At 38.9% G+C, this 18,510-nt stretch overlaps 1 protein-coding gene across 1 annotated transcript in view; it reads left to right on the top strand.

Annotated features, from left to right (window-relative positions):
- The window catches only part of ptpn5 (protein tyrosine phosphatase non-receptor type 5), a 63,407-nt gene that overhangs the window by 23,060 nt on the left and 21,837 nt on the right, over positions 1-18,510 (top strand). The window contains exons 3-5 of the mRNA XM_062989654.1: positions 5,285-5,395; positions 16,781-16,858; positions 17,789-18,027. Coding sequence (XP_062845724.1) covers positions 5,285-5,395; positions 16,781-16,858; positions 17,789-18,027 — 428 coding nt within the window. The remainder of the gene's footprint in view (positions 1-5,284; positions 5,396-16,780; positions 16,859-17,788; positions 18,028-18,510) is intronic.

The raw sequence follows: 18,510 nt of genomic DNA, 5'->3' as shown, positions 1-18,510 counted from the left end.
GCTTCTTTATGGTAAGTGGAGCTGATAAAATAGACAGTGAGTGTAGAAACAAGGAGGTGGTCATAATGTTATGTCTGATCAGTGTACAGTCTAAGCAATTGAAGGTTAAGGGACTAACAGCAGCAATTTGGCAGTAGTGGGGCTTGAACCAGTAACCTCCTGATTACTAGTCCAGTACCTTAACTACTAGGCTACACTACTAATCAATTTTGGTGTGTCAACCAGAAAGTGGGCGGCACAGGGGTGCCTCACAGTTAGAAAGGCCTGGCTTCGATTCCCCCTGTGTGGAGCTTGCATGTTCTCCCTGTGTCCGTGTGGGTTGCTCTAGTTTTCTCCCACAAGTCATGCCTTGTGCCTTGTAAACAACTGGCGACCTGTGGCGGTGTTTCCTGACCTTTGCCTAATGAATCAGACCCACCGCGACTCCTGACCAGGATATGGTGGCTGTAAACCAGACCCCAAGTAAATAAATGAATTATTAGGTGGAAAGTTTAGAATTTGGACAAGGTTGCCCTCTAACGGCTTTAACTATGACATGAGTTGTGGCTTGGTTATCAGGCACTTTTGTACTTGTGTGTACTTTGAATGTTTGAGGAGGTCGAGGTCAGAGATTCCTTTTTTGAGATCTGTATCAAAAGTCGTGGTTCTATTTGCATAAAATATTTTGCTAACCGAAAGACAGCAGAGGTAAAAGTCCAGGTAATGGTCCAGTAATAAATAAAGTCAAACTAGTACTGGCTCTAAACGCGAGATCACTGTTTATTGCAGGATGGTACTTTATATAAAAGAAAGCACTCCTTATTACTTCCTCGTATAGACACATTTTGATGCCTGGGTATATAACTAGGTTATTCTTTAACTACAACCCCAAATCAGAAAAGTTGGGACAGTATGGAAAATGCAAATAAAATAAAAATGCAGTGTTCCTTACATATACTTTGACCTTTATTTGATTGCAGACAATTTGAACCCAAGAAATTTCAGGTTTTATCTGCTCAAATTCATTTCATTTATTAATAAACCTTCATTCCTGCATTTTAGGCCTGCATCACATTCCAAAACAAGTTGGGACGGGGGCAATTTAGGGCTAGTAATGAAGTGAAAAAACTAAATAATGATGCGATTTTAAACAGGTGATGTCAACAGGTGATTGTAATCATGGTTTGGTACAAAAGCATCATCCAGGAAAGTCTTTGATGAGCAAAGAAGATCAGAGGATCTCCAGTTTGTCAACAAATGTGTGATAAAATTATAAATATTTACAAATAATGAACCTCAAAGAAAGATTGGAAGGGATTTGCATATTTGTCCATCTACAGTGCAAAATATCATTAAACCATTCAAGGAATCAGGAGAAATTTCAGAGTGTAAAGGCCAAGGGCGCAAGTCAAAGCCGGAAGCCCGTGATCTTCGATCCCTCAGACGGCACTGCATCAAGAACCGCCACTCAACAATAGCTGATATAACCACATGGGTGAGGGATTACTTTGGCAAACCTTTGTCAAGCACTACAATACAGAGTTACATGTACAAATACCACTTAAAACTTTACTGTGCAAAAAAAAAGCCTTATGTTAACCATGTCCAGAAGCTGCGTTGACTTCTCAGGGCTCAGAGGCATCTAGGATGGACCATCACACAGTGGAAACCGTGTATTGTGGTCAAATGAATCAGCATTCAAGGACCATCAGCAACAAGTCCAAAAGCCAGGATCTGTCATGGTATGGGACTGTGTCGGTGCCCTTGGTAAAGGTCATTTACACTTCTGTGATGGCAGCATTAATGCAGAAAAGTACACAGATCTTAGAGCAACATGTGCTGCCTTCAAGACGTCATCTTTTCCAGGGACGTCCATGCATTTTTCAACAAGACGATACAAATCCTCATGCTGCACACATTACAAAAGCATGGCTGTGGAAGAAGAGGGTACGGGTACTGGACTGGCCTGCCTGCAGTCCTGACCTGTCCCCAATAGAGAATGTGTGGAGAATTTTGAAAGGAAAAATCCAACAACGACGACCTCGTACTGTTGCACATCTTAAGACGTGTTTGCAGGAAGAATGGGACAAAATAAAAGATGAAACACTAAATCGCTTGGTATCATCGGTGCCAAAACGTCTTTTAAGTGTGGTGAAAAGGAATGGTAACATTACAAAGTGGTAAATGCTTCACCGTCCAACCTTTTTTTGGAATGTGTTGCAGACCTGAAATGCAGGAATGGATGTTTATTAATAAATGAAATGAAGTTGAGCAGCTAAAACATGAAATATCTCAGGTTCATCTGGTCTGCAATGAAATAAAAGTCAAAGTAAATGTAAGAAACTCTGTGGTTTTTTTATTATTTGCTTTTCCCATGCCATCCCAACTTTTTCTGATTTAAGGTTGTAGTTTAGTAAATGATACAAGATTTTTTTAGCATTCTTGTCGCCCTCTGATATAAAGGATGGTGAAATGATTAAATATATTAAAATAAGCATTTTAATTTATCCTAGAAAACTTATAAACAGTCTGGAATAAAACTGGAATTGACAGTAAAACATTGGCATATATTATTTTTTTCTTTTGTAAAACTGCTAAGGCTTAAATGTAGTACACTATGCAAAGTGATTGATCGATGAATGGATGGATGGATAGACATTTTATTGTTTTAAAGAGAATTGTTAGGGATGCACCATTTGTTGTATTTATATTATGAATTATCTCTGTATTTAAATATAGTGAAAATTATATGTAAATGATGTGCACTCTAGTCATACTTGTAATACTTACCACTTGTTCATCACAAACACACATCGCTATGGAAACAGCCAGCGCTCTCACAATAGTCTCCTGTAGTAGTAGTCTCATCTCATACTAGTCTCCTGTTTTAACTGTCAACGTTTATTCTGTATGTTACTGTTTGAATGATTTATGTTGAGCAGGAATTAATTCTGTTTTTCAGTGTCATTGTTGGAACTAAACTAATATAAATTACAAATTCATTGATTGAATCAATACATTTTTTTATGCATTCTGTCTCCTTTTCTTCCAATTTTAGTGCGTCCAATTTTTACCCAATTGTGTTATGCTTCCTCTCTACTGGAGCTGACCCCCAGCCCGACTGAGGAGAGCGAGACTCCTCCGACATGTGTGCAGTAGCCCAGCGTTTCCCATCCACAGACCGGTTTCATATAAGATATAATTTCACAGACCGGTGGGGAAGGAAGTATTTAATAATATTGCTCACAAGCGCCACAGGCGCTGCTCCCACCTAGGGGTGACAATAAGACAGTAACACTTGAAACAGAAGCAGTGAAAAATGCTTTTTAAGCGATCTCTAATTATTCATTCTTTCTATGCGACCCGGCAATGAATAGCTGGTTGGGGACCACTGCAGTAGCCAGCTGCATCTTTTCACCTGCATGAGGTGAAATCATATGCCGATCAGCCTTGTGCACGGAGAGCCACACCCTGATCATCATTATTCCTCGACTCTGTGCAGCCACAATCAACCAGCCAGCAGAGGTCGTAATTCGCTCAGTTATGAGGAGTCCCTATCCGGCTTTATCCTACCCTAGGAACAACAGCCAATCGTTGTTTATGCACCGCCCAGCCCAGCCAGATGCCAGAGCTAAGATTTGATACGATGTATTCGAAATACATTTAAAAAATAAATACATTTGTCTGTCTGTCATAAGGACTTAACAGACCAGGAGCCCACCAGGGTGTTGGCAAAGTAAAGAATCAAAGAAACCCTAAACAATGTTGCCTGTTTTAATACAACTGAATATCATTCAATACAAAAGAAACCCTGCCTACTCGTCGTACCAATTTACACCAAAATACATCACCTTCTTACCCAAGGTGCATAGACATGCATATTTACATGCAGAGTGTATAAGGTGGCACTGGCTTACTTGTCATACCTGTTATAAGGATTTACTTTGCCCAATTCTTCTACCAATCAAGTTGCATCCATACAATGCAATACATTTACATTTTCAGCATTTAGCAGACGCTTTTATCCAAAGCGACTTACACAATGAGCAGAACACGATGAGCAATTGAGGGTTAAGGGCCTTGTTTAGGGACCCAACAGTGGCAACTTGGTGGTGGCGGGGCTTGAACCGGCAACCTTCTGTTTACTAGTCCAGTACCTTAACCACTGAGCTATCACTGGCCCCCAAAAGGTTAAGAAAAGACCAATGATGTAAAAACAATGTAAAGAGAATGTAGAAATGTAATATATTTGCTTTAATCATTTTCTTTTTTTTTTAAATGCATTTTCCCCCTTTTTCTCCCAATTGGGGCATGGAGTTTGCATGTTCTTTCCGTTTCTGTGTGGGTTTCCTCCGGGAGCTCTGGTTTTCTCTCACAGTCCAAAGACATGCACGTGAGGTGAATTGAACTCACACAATTGTGCATGACTGTTTGACATTAAGGACTTGAACTGCTGAATCTACCTGTCCTGTCATGAATGTAACCTAAGTGTGTTAAACATGATGTTAAAATCCTAATAAATAAATAAATACATTTTCTTCCAGTTTAGCGTAGCCAATCAGTTTTCCGCTGCTGGGGACCCCGATATTGTCCAAGGACACTCCCTCAGATGTGTGCGCAGCCCACCAATCCCTTCTTAAGTCCTCCGCATACTTCCTGCGAAACTCAACAAGCTGGCATACTTTCAGCGGTTTCGTTTGGCCTGTCGCGTTTGCTCCATAGCTGCAGGTGACACTGTCACATTTATGATGTTAAGTTCCATGACTACCGAAAAACGATGATCACAGTTATGGCGACGTGCGAGGTATTGGAAGCGTATGAAAAAATGCTAAAAGAAGAAGCAGTACTTGCTCTGAGAGATGCTCCTCAAAATCATCCATGTTTGTTTTCATAGCACCCTTCTTTTTTTTAATGACCAATCACAGGCATTGTCACGGAGTGTTGTCGTGTGCGGAGTTCGCCCAGCTTCCATGTGCATGACAAGTGCGACGTCTGTGGTTGTTTTGGGACGTCGTCTCCGCATAAAGTATGCTGAGGCCTTTATTCTTCCAAATTTTTGGAGGTTCACGCGTGAGGTTGCGCTCCTCCACTTTTGTACAGGCGCCATGGGCAACTAGGGTTCTTACACAGCGTTGAAGACCCCACCCCCTTTTAGACCGGCCTTTTCCCACACACCAACTGTGCCCGCTAGGGGGTGCAAAACTCGGGCAGTTCAGACTCTCAGTGCTGCACCACCTGGGTGCCGCATTTGTGAGCTTTATTAATACTAATAATTTATATGCATGTATGTGTGTGTTTTTTGCAGGGGCTGTGGGTTCTTTACATGCTTAATGGATACAGAGCGTTCCCAGCTGCACATAAAGTCTTGGACCTTCTCCAGTACTTTTTGTCTACTACCGATTCTACTGACCAACAGGTACATTTCAAATTAAGGAAAAATAGTTATACAATACAAAGTCATTTCTGATCTGTTGAGTGAATATCCATTTGAGGAATTAAATACAGTATATTGGATTTACGTGTATGTTTCACTACACCTAACATAAAGCTTTAATTTAGAAATCTGCTTGTGATACCACTACCTATACCAGCATGCAATAGTATTTTTTTTTTAAATACAACCCCAAATCAAGAAAAATTTCATGTTTTATCTGCTCAACTTCATTTCATTTGTTAAAAAACATCCATTCCTGCATTTCAGGTCTGCAACACATTCCAAAAAAAGCTGGGCCATAAAGCATTTCCCACTTTGTAATGTTGCCATTCCTTTTCACGCCACTTAAAAGGCGTTTTGGCACCAAGGATAGCAAGTGATTTAGTGTTTCAGCTTTTATTTTGTCCCATTCTTCCTGCAAACACGTCTTAAGATGTGCAACAGTACGGGGTCGTCATTGTCACATTTTTAGTTTCAAAATTCTCCACACATTCTCTATTGGGGACAGGAATGCTGATTCATCTGACCACAATACATCACGGGCGTTCAGCTTAAGCTTGCGCCTTTGGCCTTTACGCACTAAAATTCCTTCTGAATCCTTGAATGGTTTAATGATATTATGCACTGTAGAGGGAGAACAATCTTTTTTTTTAGGTAAATTTTTTTCAAACATTTCAATCATTTTCTCACACATTTGTTGACAAACTGGAGATCCTCTGATCATCTTTGCACATCAAAGACTTTCCTGGATGCTGCTCTTGTACCAAACCATGATTACAATCACCTGTTGACATCACATCATTATTTAGTATTTTTACCTCATTACTAGTCCTAAATTTCCCCCGTCCCAACTTTTTTTGGAATGTGTTGCAGGCCTGAAATGCAGGAATGAAGGTTTATTAACACATGAAATGAAGTTGAGCAGATAAAACATGAAATATCTCAGGTTCATTCTGTCTGCAATAAAATAAAAGTCAAAGTAAATGTAAGGAACACTGCATTTTTATTTTATCTGCATTTTCCATACTGTCCCAACTTTTTCTGATTTTAGGTTGTAAATAAGTATACTTAAATACATTAGACATAAGACACATTTTATATAATCCAGGATTATCTTGCTTTGCTTCAGTTTAGACCACACAATTTGACCATTACGTACAGTACTTATTAAAGCTTGTGGGTTGGCTTGACCCTTGGTGGATGATGTAAGTGTGAGTTTCAAGGTTTGTTTGTTCAAATACATCCTGTTTTTATAGCCCAAACATCTAATGACTCACCAGACTAGAAAAAAACAATATAAAAATAGTTTATAAGTGGTAAAGTGGACATGTGATTTATTAATCTGGTTGCAGAATAAACCAGTGAGGTCTGACCACACTCCACTCACTGCTACCACTTGAATTTAAAAATAAAGTGTTTGCATCTATCCATTTACATTTTGGCATTTAGCAGACACTTTCATCCAAAGCGAGTTACAGTATACAGTTTAAGCAATTGAGGGTTAAGGGCCTTGCTCAAGGGTCCAACAGTGGCAACCTGGCAGTGGTGGGGTTTGAACCAGCAACCTTCTGCTTACTAGCCCAGTGCCTTAACCACTAGGCTACAACTGCACTTCAAATTTATTTTTAAATTCATTTAAATTATCCTCTATGTCACCCAAGGCTCCTCTTGGCTGCTCTTGATGTTTCTTCCTGTAATTTTTAAAGAGCTTTTCCTTGCCTTTGTTGCCCTCGGCTTGCTCAACAGTGGTTTTCTGTTTTGTCAGTCCTGGATGGTATAAAGTTGCTTTAACACAGTGTCTGTTGTAAAAAAAAAACTGACTTGATTAGATTTTTTTGTTTGAGGGGTTAAAACCAAGAATGTTTCTACAACCTACTCATGCAACATGCCTGTAAGTACCTTGGAATCCATAATCCCAAATACACCTCGCTGAGTAAATGTAGTACATTCTTCAACTTATTTTATAATACGTTTTGCTCTAGGTATTGTGATTTCCTTTTACATCCCAATAACAGTCACCCTGTTTAGGATAAAGAGGTTACTAAAGGTGAATGACTACATTCTGTAAAACAATTACAGTGGATTTGACTTACGAATTTAATTGGTTCTGAAGGGCTGTTCTTAAGTCAAAATGTTCGTTAGTTAAACCTATTTTTCCCATAAGAAAGAATGTAAACAGAATTAATCGTGCCAGACCTTTCGAAACCCCCCCTTACCTAACATGTCTTAAATAATCTTTTTTGTTATAAATACAAGTGTATTGTCACTTAATCTTAAATTATAGAATAGACATTACTGTAATAAACAATAATAAACAATACACAGTAGTACTGTACTGTACATAAAACACACCACATTTCAGTACAGTATGTGTGCTGTACCATACACCATAATCAATTTCCTTCTTTTTTTTTTTATAAAATGTATCTACCAGAAACAACTCTCATATTTCTCTATTATTTCCTTCTTTATTTCAATAATGTTGCATTTTGTATGTGTAATTGCACGAAAGAAAGAATACTTTACTGAGCCGAATTCCTTCTTCTCTCTCACTCACTGTCCCCTCTGTCTGATACACGGTGACAGCTACTGGAAGGAGTAATTATACAACAACAAATAGTGATTTTTTTTTTTTCATTTTCTCACCACTACGCTTCCTCCGCACATTCTTTGGGGACATTTTAATATTGAATTCTACAAAATATAAAGAAAACACCGGAAAAACACTGTCCGCTGTACAAATGTTCGCTCACTGTGTATATACTGTATATATATATATATATATATATATATATAGAGAGAGAGAGAGAGAGAGAGAGAGAGAGAGAGAGCTGGTCGGAGTCAACTTGTTTGTGATGTCACGTGTTTTGCGAATTTCTGTTTGTAATCCGAAATGTGATCGGACGTTAAGTTGAAAAATATCGTTCGCAAGCCGAAATGTTCGTATGGTAAACCATTCGTAACTCAAGGGTCTACTGTAATCTACGACCGGCCAAACCTGGTAACTAGGTTCTAACTCTTGTAGTGGAAAATCAGGATCAGACTTTATTGGCCAAGTAGGCTCACACATACAAGGAATTTGACTTTAGTTATACAGATGCTCTACAATAAGGACAGTCTTATATACACACACATATACTCCCTCTCTAACACACACATTCATACCTGTAAACACTGGCATGTGTAATTCACATTATGGGTTAAAGGTGCAGTGTTCTGTGCAATATAAAAACTATAGAAAATATATATATATATACAGTGTATCACAAAAGTGAGTACACCCCTCTCATTTCTGCAGATATTTAAGTATATCTTTTCATGGGACAACACTGACAAAATGACACTTTGACACAATGAAAAGTAGTCTGTGTGCAGCTTATATAACAGTGTAAATTTATTCTTCCCTCAAAATAACTCAATATACAGCCATTAATGTCTAAACCACCGGCAACAAAAGTGAGTACACCCCTAAGAGACTACACCCCTAAATGTCCAAATTGAGCACTGCTTGTCATTTTCCCTCCAAAATGTCATGTGATTTGTTAGTGTTACTAGGTCTCAGGTGTGCATAGGGAGCAGGTGTGTTCAATTTAGTAGTACAGCTCTCACACTCTCTCATACTGGTCACTGAAAGTTCCAACATGGCACCTCATGGCAAAGAACTCTCTGAGGATCTTAAAAGACGAATTGTTGCGCTACATGAAGATGGCCAAGGCTACAAGAAGATTGCCAACACCCTGAAACTGAGCTGCAGCACAGTGGCCAAGATCATCCAGCGTTTTAAAAGAGCAGGGTCCACTCAGAACAGACCTCGCGTTGGTCGTCCAAAGAAGCTGAGTGCACGTGCTCAGCGTCACATCCAACTGCTGTCTTTGAAAGATAGGCGCAGGAGTGCTGTCAGCATTGCTGCAGAGATTGAAAAGGTGGGGGGTCAGCCTGTCAGTGCTCAGACCATACGCCGCACACTACATCAAATTGGTCTGCATGGCTGTCACCCCAGAAGGAAGCCTCTTCTGAAGTCTCTACACAAGAAAGCCCGCAAACAGTTTGCTGAAGACATGTCAACAAAGGACATGGATTACTGGAACCATGTCCTATGGTCTGATGAGACCAAGATTAATTTGTTTGGTTCAGATGGTCTCAAGCATGTGTGGCGGCAATCAGGTGAGGAGTACAAAGATAAGTGTGTCATGCCTACAGTCAAGCATGGTGGTGGGAATGCCATGGTCTGGGGCTGCATGAGTGCAGCAGGTGTTGGGGAGTTACATTTCATTGAGGGACACATGAACTCCAATATGTACTGTGAAATACTGAAGCAGAGCATGATCCCCTCCCTCCGGAAACTGGGTCGCAGGGCAGTGTTCCAGCATGATAATGACCCCAAACACACCTCTAAGACGACCACTGCTTTATTGAAGAGGCTGAGGGTAAAGGTGATGGACTGGCCAAGCATGTCTCCAGACCTAAACCCAATAGAACATCTTTGGGGCATCCTCAAGCGGAAGGTGGAGGAGCGCAAAGTCTCGAATATCCGCCAGCTCCGTGATGTCGTCATGGAGGAGTGGAAAAGCATTCCAGTGGCAACCTGTGAAGCTCTGGTAAACTCCATGCCCAGGAGAGTTAAGGCAGTTCTGGGAAATAATTGTGGCCACACAAAATATTGACACTTCAGGAACTTTCACTAAGGGGTGTACTCACTTTTGTTGCCGGTGGTTTAGACATTAATGGCTGTATATTGAGTTATTTTGAGGGAAGAACAAATGTACACTGTTATATAAGCTGCACACAGACTACTTTTCATTGTGTCAAAGTGTCATTTTGTCAGTGTTGTCCCATGAAAAGATATACTTAAATATCTGCAGAAATGTGAGGGGTGTACTCACTTTTGTGATACACTGTATATATATATATATATATATATATATATATATATATATAAATAAGAAATGATTAAATGAATGTGAAAGACCAGTGTATGCAGTGTTGTGAGTCATTATATAAGTCAAATAGGCAATTTGAAGATGTACAAGTATCCCGGGGATTAACAGTTCTGTAGTATTCAATTGTTCATGAGCAAAATGAATTATGAAAAAAGGCTTCTCTGTAGCCTGGTCGTTCTAGTCTTTACGTGGCTGAAGCGTCGGCCTGATGTATGGCCAGGGTGAGACGGGTCAGTGATGATATTTTCCTGCTCGCTTCCTGGTTCTGGAGGCATGCAGATCCAGCAGTGTGGGCAGCTTTACACCAGTGGTCCTCTCTGCAGACCTGCAGAGTCGTGTTTGGTGTCGTGTTTGGTGGCTGAGCTGCCCCACACTGTGATGGATGTGGTGATGACAGACTCTATGATGGCTGTGTAGAACTACACCATCAGCTCTACACAGCCATCATAGAGTCTGATTGTTTAGTGAATTATAAAATATTTATTGTTTAGTGAATTATAGATATTTCTTGTGTATTCATTACATTTTGTACAGTATTTTTTACATTTGCCCATTTTATGACAAGGTTTAATCACGGTGCTAACTGTATTTCCCACATAAAGGACCTTCTTAGATTCCTCTGTATGTGTAGCCTTACGTACATCAATGAGTAAAAACTGCATTTAGGGGTTGATGCATCATGTAATATAATGGTGTAATCTTATAGCCAACTGGAAGGTAATTGGGAGGTAAAACAGCTTGTATTGAAGACGTAATATTAGGTGAAGGTGGGGGTTACTTCTTAATTATATTTAAGGCTTATTACCCAAGCAGCTTGGCAGCATAAAAGTAAGACAGCAGGCAAGACGATGGGGGGTCACTGTGTTAATTCTCTGTTTCTCTCTAAGATGTCCAGTTTGTTTAGGAAAGAAAATTCTCTCTTCCTTTCTGAAATGTCCAGTTTGTTTTGGAAAAAGATGTTAGTACATTCACGCAGTGATGATAATCAAAAGCCCATAGAAAGATTTGTCAATGTTATTTGTCAGTTAAGTCTGGTGTGTACAAGGTGCTCATAAGGAAGCATAAGTCATGTGACTGCCACAAGCCCCAATACTTAAGGACATTGTAATAAAATGAATGTATATACAGTTGAAACCAGAAGTTTACATACACTATATAAAAAGACACATGTGCATGTTTTTTCTCACTGTCTCACATGAAATCAGAATAAACTCTTCCTGTTTTAGGTCATTTAGGATTACCACAATTATTTCTATTACTGCCAGAATAATGAAAGAGAGAATTTTTTAAGGCAATTTTTATTACTTTCTTCAAAGTCAAAAGTTTACATACATTTCATTAGTATTTGGTACTGTTGCCCTTAAACTGTATGACTTGGGTCAAACGTTTAGGATATCCTTCCACAAGCTTCTCACAATAGTTGGCAGGAATTTTGGCCCATTCCTCCTGACAGAACTGGTGTAACTGAGCCATGTTTGTAGGCCGCCTTGCTCGCACCTGCCTTTTCAGCTTTGCCCATAAATTTTGTATAGGATTGAGATCAGGGCTTTGTGATGGCCACTCCAAAACATTGACTTTGTTATCCTTAAGCCACTTTGTAACCAGTTTGGCAGTATGCTTCGGGTCATTGTCCATTTGGAAGACCCATTTGCGCACAAGCTTTAACTTCCTGGCTGATGTCTTGAGATGTTGCTTCAGTATTTCCACATAATGTTCTTTCCTCATGATGCCATCTATTTTGTGAAGTGCACCAGTCCCTCCTGCAGCAAAACAACCCCACAACATGATGCTGCCACCCCCATGTTTCACAGTTGGGATGGTGTTCTCAGGCTTGCAAGCTTCCCCCTTTTTCCTCCAAACGTAACGATGGTCATTATGGCCAAACAGTTCAACTTTAGTTTCGTCAGACCACAGGACATGTCTCCAAAAATTAAAGTATTTGTCCCTGTGTGCATTTGCAAACATTAATCTGGCTTTTTTATGTTTCTTTTGGAGTAATGGCTTCTTCCTGGCAGAGTGGCCTTTCAGCCCATGTCGATACAGTACTCGTTTCACTGTGGATAATGACACACTCTTACCAGCTTCAGCCAGCATCTTCACAAGGTCTTTTGCTGTTGTTCTTGGGTTGATGTGCACATTTCGGACCAAAGCACGTTCATCTCTGGGACACAGAACCCGTCTCCTTCCTGAGCAGTATGATGGCTGGACATTCCCATCTTGTTTGTACTTGCGTATAATTGTTTGTACAGATGAACGAGGCACCTTCAGGCATCTGGAAATTGTACCCAAGGATGAACCAGACTTGTGCAAGTCCACAATTCTCTTCCTGATATCTTGGCAGATTTCTTTTGACTTTCCCATGGTGTTACACAAAGAAGCAGTGTGTTTCAGGTGTGCCTTAAAATACATCCACAGGTGTCTCCACTTAACTCAGATGTTGCCAATAAACCTATCAGAAGCTTCCAAAGACATGACATGATCATATGGGCTGTCCCAAATTGTTTAAAGGCATAGTAATCTTAGTGTATTTAAACTTTTGACTTTGAAGAAAGTAGTAAAAATTGCCTTAAAAAATTCTCTCTTTCATTATTCTGGCAGTTAGCACATAGAAATAATTGTGGTAATCCTAATTGACCTAAAACAGGAAGAGTTTATTCTGATTTCATGTGAGACAGTGAGAAAAAACATGCACATGTGTCTTTTTATATAGTGTATGTAAACTTCTGGTTTCAACTGTACATGAATACAAAGCCCATTTCAAATTTTACAAAATATTTTTTGAAATGTGTGTGTGTGTGTGTGTGTGTGGGGGTGGGGGGGGGGGGGGGGTGGGGGGGTTCATTTTAAAACATTCCTGCCATATTAACAACTAATGGAAACACTGATAGATCAAAACATTACACAAAGCAACATAAAGAAATTTGTGTATTTATAATTTTACATCATCATATTGATACACTCATTGTCCATTTTATTAGCTCCACTGACCATACAAAAGCATTATGCACTCCTACAATGACTGACTGTAGTCCATCTGTTTCTCTGCATGCTTTGTTAGCCTTTCATGCTGTTCTTCAATGGTCAGGACTCTCCCAGGACCACTACAGAGCAGGTATTATTTGGGTGGTGGATCATTCTCAGCACTGCAGTGACACTGACATGGTGGTGGTGTGTTAGTGTGTGTTGTGCTGTTATGAGTGGATAAGACACAGCAATGCTGATGGAGTTTTTAAACACCTCACTGTCACTGCTGGACTGAGAATAGTCCACCAACCGAAAAAATATTCATCTAACAGCGCCCTGTGGGCAGCGTCCTTTGACCACTGATGAAGGTCTAGAAGATGACCAACTCAAACAGCAGCAATAGGTGAGCGATCATCTCGTCTCTGACTTTGCATCTACAAGGTGGACCAACCAGGTAGGAGTGTCTAATAGAGTAGACAGTGAGTGGACATGGTATTTAAAAACTCCAGCAGCGCTGCTGTGTCTGATCCACCCATACCCTGTGGGGGTCCTGACCATTGAAGAATAGGGTGATAGCAGGTTTAAAAAAGTATGTAGAGAATTGATGGACTACAGTCAGTAATTGTAGAACTTCAAAGTGCTTCTATATGGTAAGTGGAGCTGATAAAATGGACAGTGAGTGTAGAAACAAGGAGGTGGTTTTAATGTTATGGCTGGTCAGTGTATATTCGATAGTCAAGCACACACACTCTGTATCTACAAAACCACACTGTTGTAGGGCATAAAAAAATTAGACCTGGCATTGTTACCATGGATCTTCTGGAAAAAGATGTCGCCTTGATGGCAGCCATTCTGTGAGCACTGCTGCACCACCATATCATGACAGGTGTTGGCTTTTGCACCTTTTGCTGATAACACATCGGCATGTAGAACTTGATGTTCACTTTTACCAAAACCAAGCTGATATGTGGACTCATCTGACCAGAACACGTTTTCACTTTGGGTGTACACAGTGGTAGACTTATTTAGAAGAATTTGGTAGAAGTATTTAGTATGGCAGACTGTTGTTGGTCATGCACATTAATCAATGGTTCTTAAATCTCTTGAATATTTTCTTAATGTTATATAATGTTAATGTAGATGGTAAAATACCTAATTTGTTTTCAGACTAAACCTTTGGTGGATCCCCCTGTTGTAACAAATCATGATTCCCTCTCCTGTTACCAATTAACCTGCTTAGTGTGGAATTTTGCAGGCACCAAATTCAAATTTGTTTATGTCCAAAAAATACAGTTAAGTGGGTTGACCATATAACTTTAAGCTTTTTTGTACTTATGTCAGGTAAATAAGGGTTTATTAAAAATACACATTTTGTAAAATGTCTCAACTTTGAGGTAATGGGGTTTGCAGTATACAAAGATACAAATGATATATTGCGAGCCAGGTCCTCTTATTTAATATTAGACATACAGTCATGTAAAAAGGTAGAACACCCCATGACAATTGTTGTCTTTTTGAACATATTTAAACATATGGACATTTGAGCTTCATTTGAACAGTACTGAGAGATGGAGCTTATATAACTAAACAAAAAAAAGAGTTAAAATTACTTTTAAACGCAAGTTGTAAAATGTAATGAACAAAAATGGAAATGTATTGTGAGGAAAAAGTTAGGACACCCCCACATTTATTACTACTTAAAATGTCTAAAATTAGAATCAGGTGCACCACATCAGCCGCAATGATTATACCATCGTTAGAGGACATTGAAGTTTTATTTAAACCTCAGACATTAGATTGGTTTGCTCTTGATTGTTGAAGTGAGTGTTATCAACATGGTGAGATCTGAAGAGCTCTCTGAGGCCTTCAGAAAGAAGATTGTAGATGCATGAGTGCATTAAAAATTCTCAAAACAATTAGAAATCAGCCATTCCACTGTCCGGAAAATAATTTACAAGTGGTGAACATTTAAAACAACTGCCAACATGGCCAGGTCAGGCCGTCCTGGCAAGTTCAGCCGCAAGATGTGTAAAGAAGTCTTCAATTATCCTACAGTGTCATGTAGGAAATGTTATTTCAGCCAAAGAGGGAAATACCAGCTATTAGAGCACAAAGTTTTTATAGGGCATAACTTTATCCTCACAATAAATCTCCATTTTTGTTAATTATGTGTAAATAATCTCTATTGCACAATTTTTTATCACTACTATATTGTTTATTTTATTCTATGTATATATATACCATTGTTTATTGTTTATTATACGTTTAGATATAGTGTACCTTTTACTATTTAACTTGTATGTATGTTGACACCTGCACCTAAAGAAATTCCTTGTACATCTGCTACTTGGCGAATAAAAAGATTCTGATTCTGATTCTGATTCTGAATTACATTTTGGACCAACTCCATATTAATGCCTAAAGATTTAAAATGTGTGGATAGCCCAATACTTTTGTCCATACAGTGAAAGAGAAACAAATGAATAATAATAATAATAAGAATAAGAATAATAAGAATAACATTAAGAAGAATAATAAGAAGAATAATAAGAATAATATTAAGGTTGCATTGCCCTCTAGTGTTGAATAGTAACTCTAGATAGAAAACAGCTCATGCCAACGAGCTTGTTCTAACTTTTAGTGGGCTTTAGTTTGTCAGGCTGGTCAGCTTGGATAAAAACCCAGCAAAACCAGAAAGACCAGCAAATCATGGTCTTAGTCTGGATTAAAAGAAATACAACCTGGAAGTGACATGGCACCACATCTTTACACATTTACTGATGTACTAATAATTATAATTAAAATTGAAACAAATAACATGTATACATAATACAACAATTTATTATTATTACAGACATGTATGGGTGGAATCAACAATGGCATCGACAACATAAAACTGGCCCTGCATAATGAATAGACAACCCCAAATAAAAAAAAAGTTGGGACAGCATGGAAAATGCAAATAATAAAAGAACACTGAGTTTCTTACTTTTACTTTGATTTAATTGCAGACAGGATGAACCTGAGATATTTCATGTTTTGTCTGGTCAACTTCATTTCATTTATTAATAAAAAATCCATTCCTGCATTTCAGGCCTGCTGGTCATTCCAGTCAACGAAGAGTCGTTTTTGCCTTAGCTTTGTTGCTTGACCTATTTTGATGTCTGATGTCTTTTAAATTTCAAGGATTGAAGCAACTTACTGTATTGCCATGCCAGTAAAGACAGAATTTTACCAAATCCTTCTTACTCTGAACTTTCCTTCTCCTTTGGCATGATAAATATTATTTTAATTCATTATTTTAATTTATTTTTAGGTACTACTAACACTGTTTTTATCCCCCAGCTGGTCCTGTAGAATACTAATGACCACAGCTGTGGTTTTTATACTTTAACTCATGATTATGCATTTTTATTAAGTAATTTTGTAAGTGTACAAATAAAATGGTTACATATGTCTGCAGATGGAGATTTGGAGAGTTGAATGTGTATGTCCACTGCTAGCAACATTGTTTCTTGGAGTGGTGATCCTTGGCACTGGAGTAAGTACTTTCTTATGCTATAATTGTGTTTACTACTTTATACACTATATGGTAAAAATTATGTGGACTTATTTGAAGCCCCTGCCCCTTGCAGTCTATGGAGATTATTTATACAATTTGTGAAGTCAGGGACTGATGCTGGGTGTAAAGGCCTGATTCATTCCAATTCATGCTCAAGGTTTTCAGTAGAAAAGAGGTTCTCAGTAGGAGTCTGAGGTCAGGCCTATGTAAGACCAACAACCAGTCCAGACGTGTTCTTCTGACCCGGGAAACCTGTTTACCCGCCCGAGGTTAAGGAATGAAGTCGAGACTGCCGTGCCAACAATGCTTCTCCTGCCGGATGTGACGGGAACCTGGCGTGTTTGCACCAAGAATGTCAAAATCTCACTACAGACTTTATTACAGACTGGACTTAATATTAACTCTCTTCTTATTTATTTATCTATCTATTTATTTATTGCTAGTTATAACTTTTAAGTTTATTTTAATTCTGTGTTGGTATGATTTGTGTAAATCCTATTTATTTAAAGTATCCTCCAGGCTACCCAAGAAAGATGGGCCCTGCTGAGTCTGGTTCCTCTCAAGGTTTCTTCCTGTAATTTTAAGGGAGTTTTTCCTTGCCACAGTCGCCCTCGGCTTGCTCAACAGGGGTTTTTGTATCTGTTGGTCCTGGCTTTTGTATAGTTGCTTTAAGACAATGTCTATTGTAAAAAGCGCTATATAAATAAATTTTACTTGACTTGACTTGTTTTGGGGTCTAACCCAAACTGTTGCCACAAATTGTAAAGCATATTAGTTGTTTTTATAATTTAATATAAAAACAAACAAGCAAAACTCCATAAACTAAGAAGGATGTTCACATACTTTTGACCATATATTGTATTGAAATCAATTCATTGCACACAACAAACTTTTGCTCTATTTTCCAAGACATTGTTCTGCATTAAGACGTTGGTGCCGGGTAATTCCGCTGGCTTCCCAGATGACCGTCGCCAATCCATGAGCAGACAGCCGTCCTTTACTTACTCTGAATGGACTGAGCCCAAGAAGGAGGATTTTTATGACCTGGATGCAATTCCAGACACACCTGTGTTTGATTGTTTCCTGGACATGAAGACAGACAGTGACCCTATTACGCTCAAGGTCAAACCTACGGGCATACAGGAAAGGTAAGAATCTTAAGACATTTAACAAGGTCAGAAGCTTTCAGTGATGATTTTAACAACAATTTTCTCTGGATTTAATGAACCTTTCACAGTACAACTCACCAGAACTACAACAGAAAAGGATCACTACATCATTACACCACTTTCTTGCAGTCACTGTTGTATTTACCACAATTTGTTTAAAGAAACCTCTGTAAAACATCAGTATACAACAAAAATTCTGCCGTTCCTGCATGACATTGCTCTTAGCCTCTAACAACACTTTTTAGAGCACTTTAAAATTAAGACATTTTTGAGGGATTTGGGAAAATCACCTTATGCCTAGTTCACACTACACGATTTTTGCCCAGATTTTTGCTTACCGACAGGTTGGCGCTAGATTTGGCAGCTCGGGAGCAACTCGGCTCTTAAGCGCTATGTGTGAGAGAGATATCTAGCTTGTCAAATATCTGGATCTGAGTTGCCCAACTGGGCAATGAGTGCTAT

Source organism: Trichomycterus rosablanca, chromosome 27 (genome assembly GCF_030014385.1).
Source record: "Trichomycterus rosablanca isolate fTriRos1 chromosome 27, fTriRos1.hap1, whole genome shotgun sequence".
In the NCBI taxonomy this organism is placed as follows: domain Eukaryota; kingdom Metazoa; phylum Chordata; class Actinopteri; order Siluriformes; family Trichomycteridae; genus Trichomycterus; species Trichomycterus rosablanca.
The sequence above is the reverse complement of the archived record's forward strand: the minus strand, read 5'-3'. Positions and strand labels throughout refer to the sequence as shown.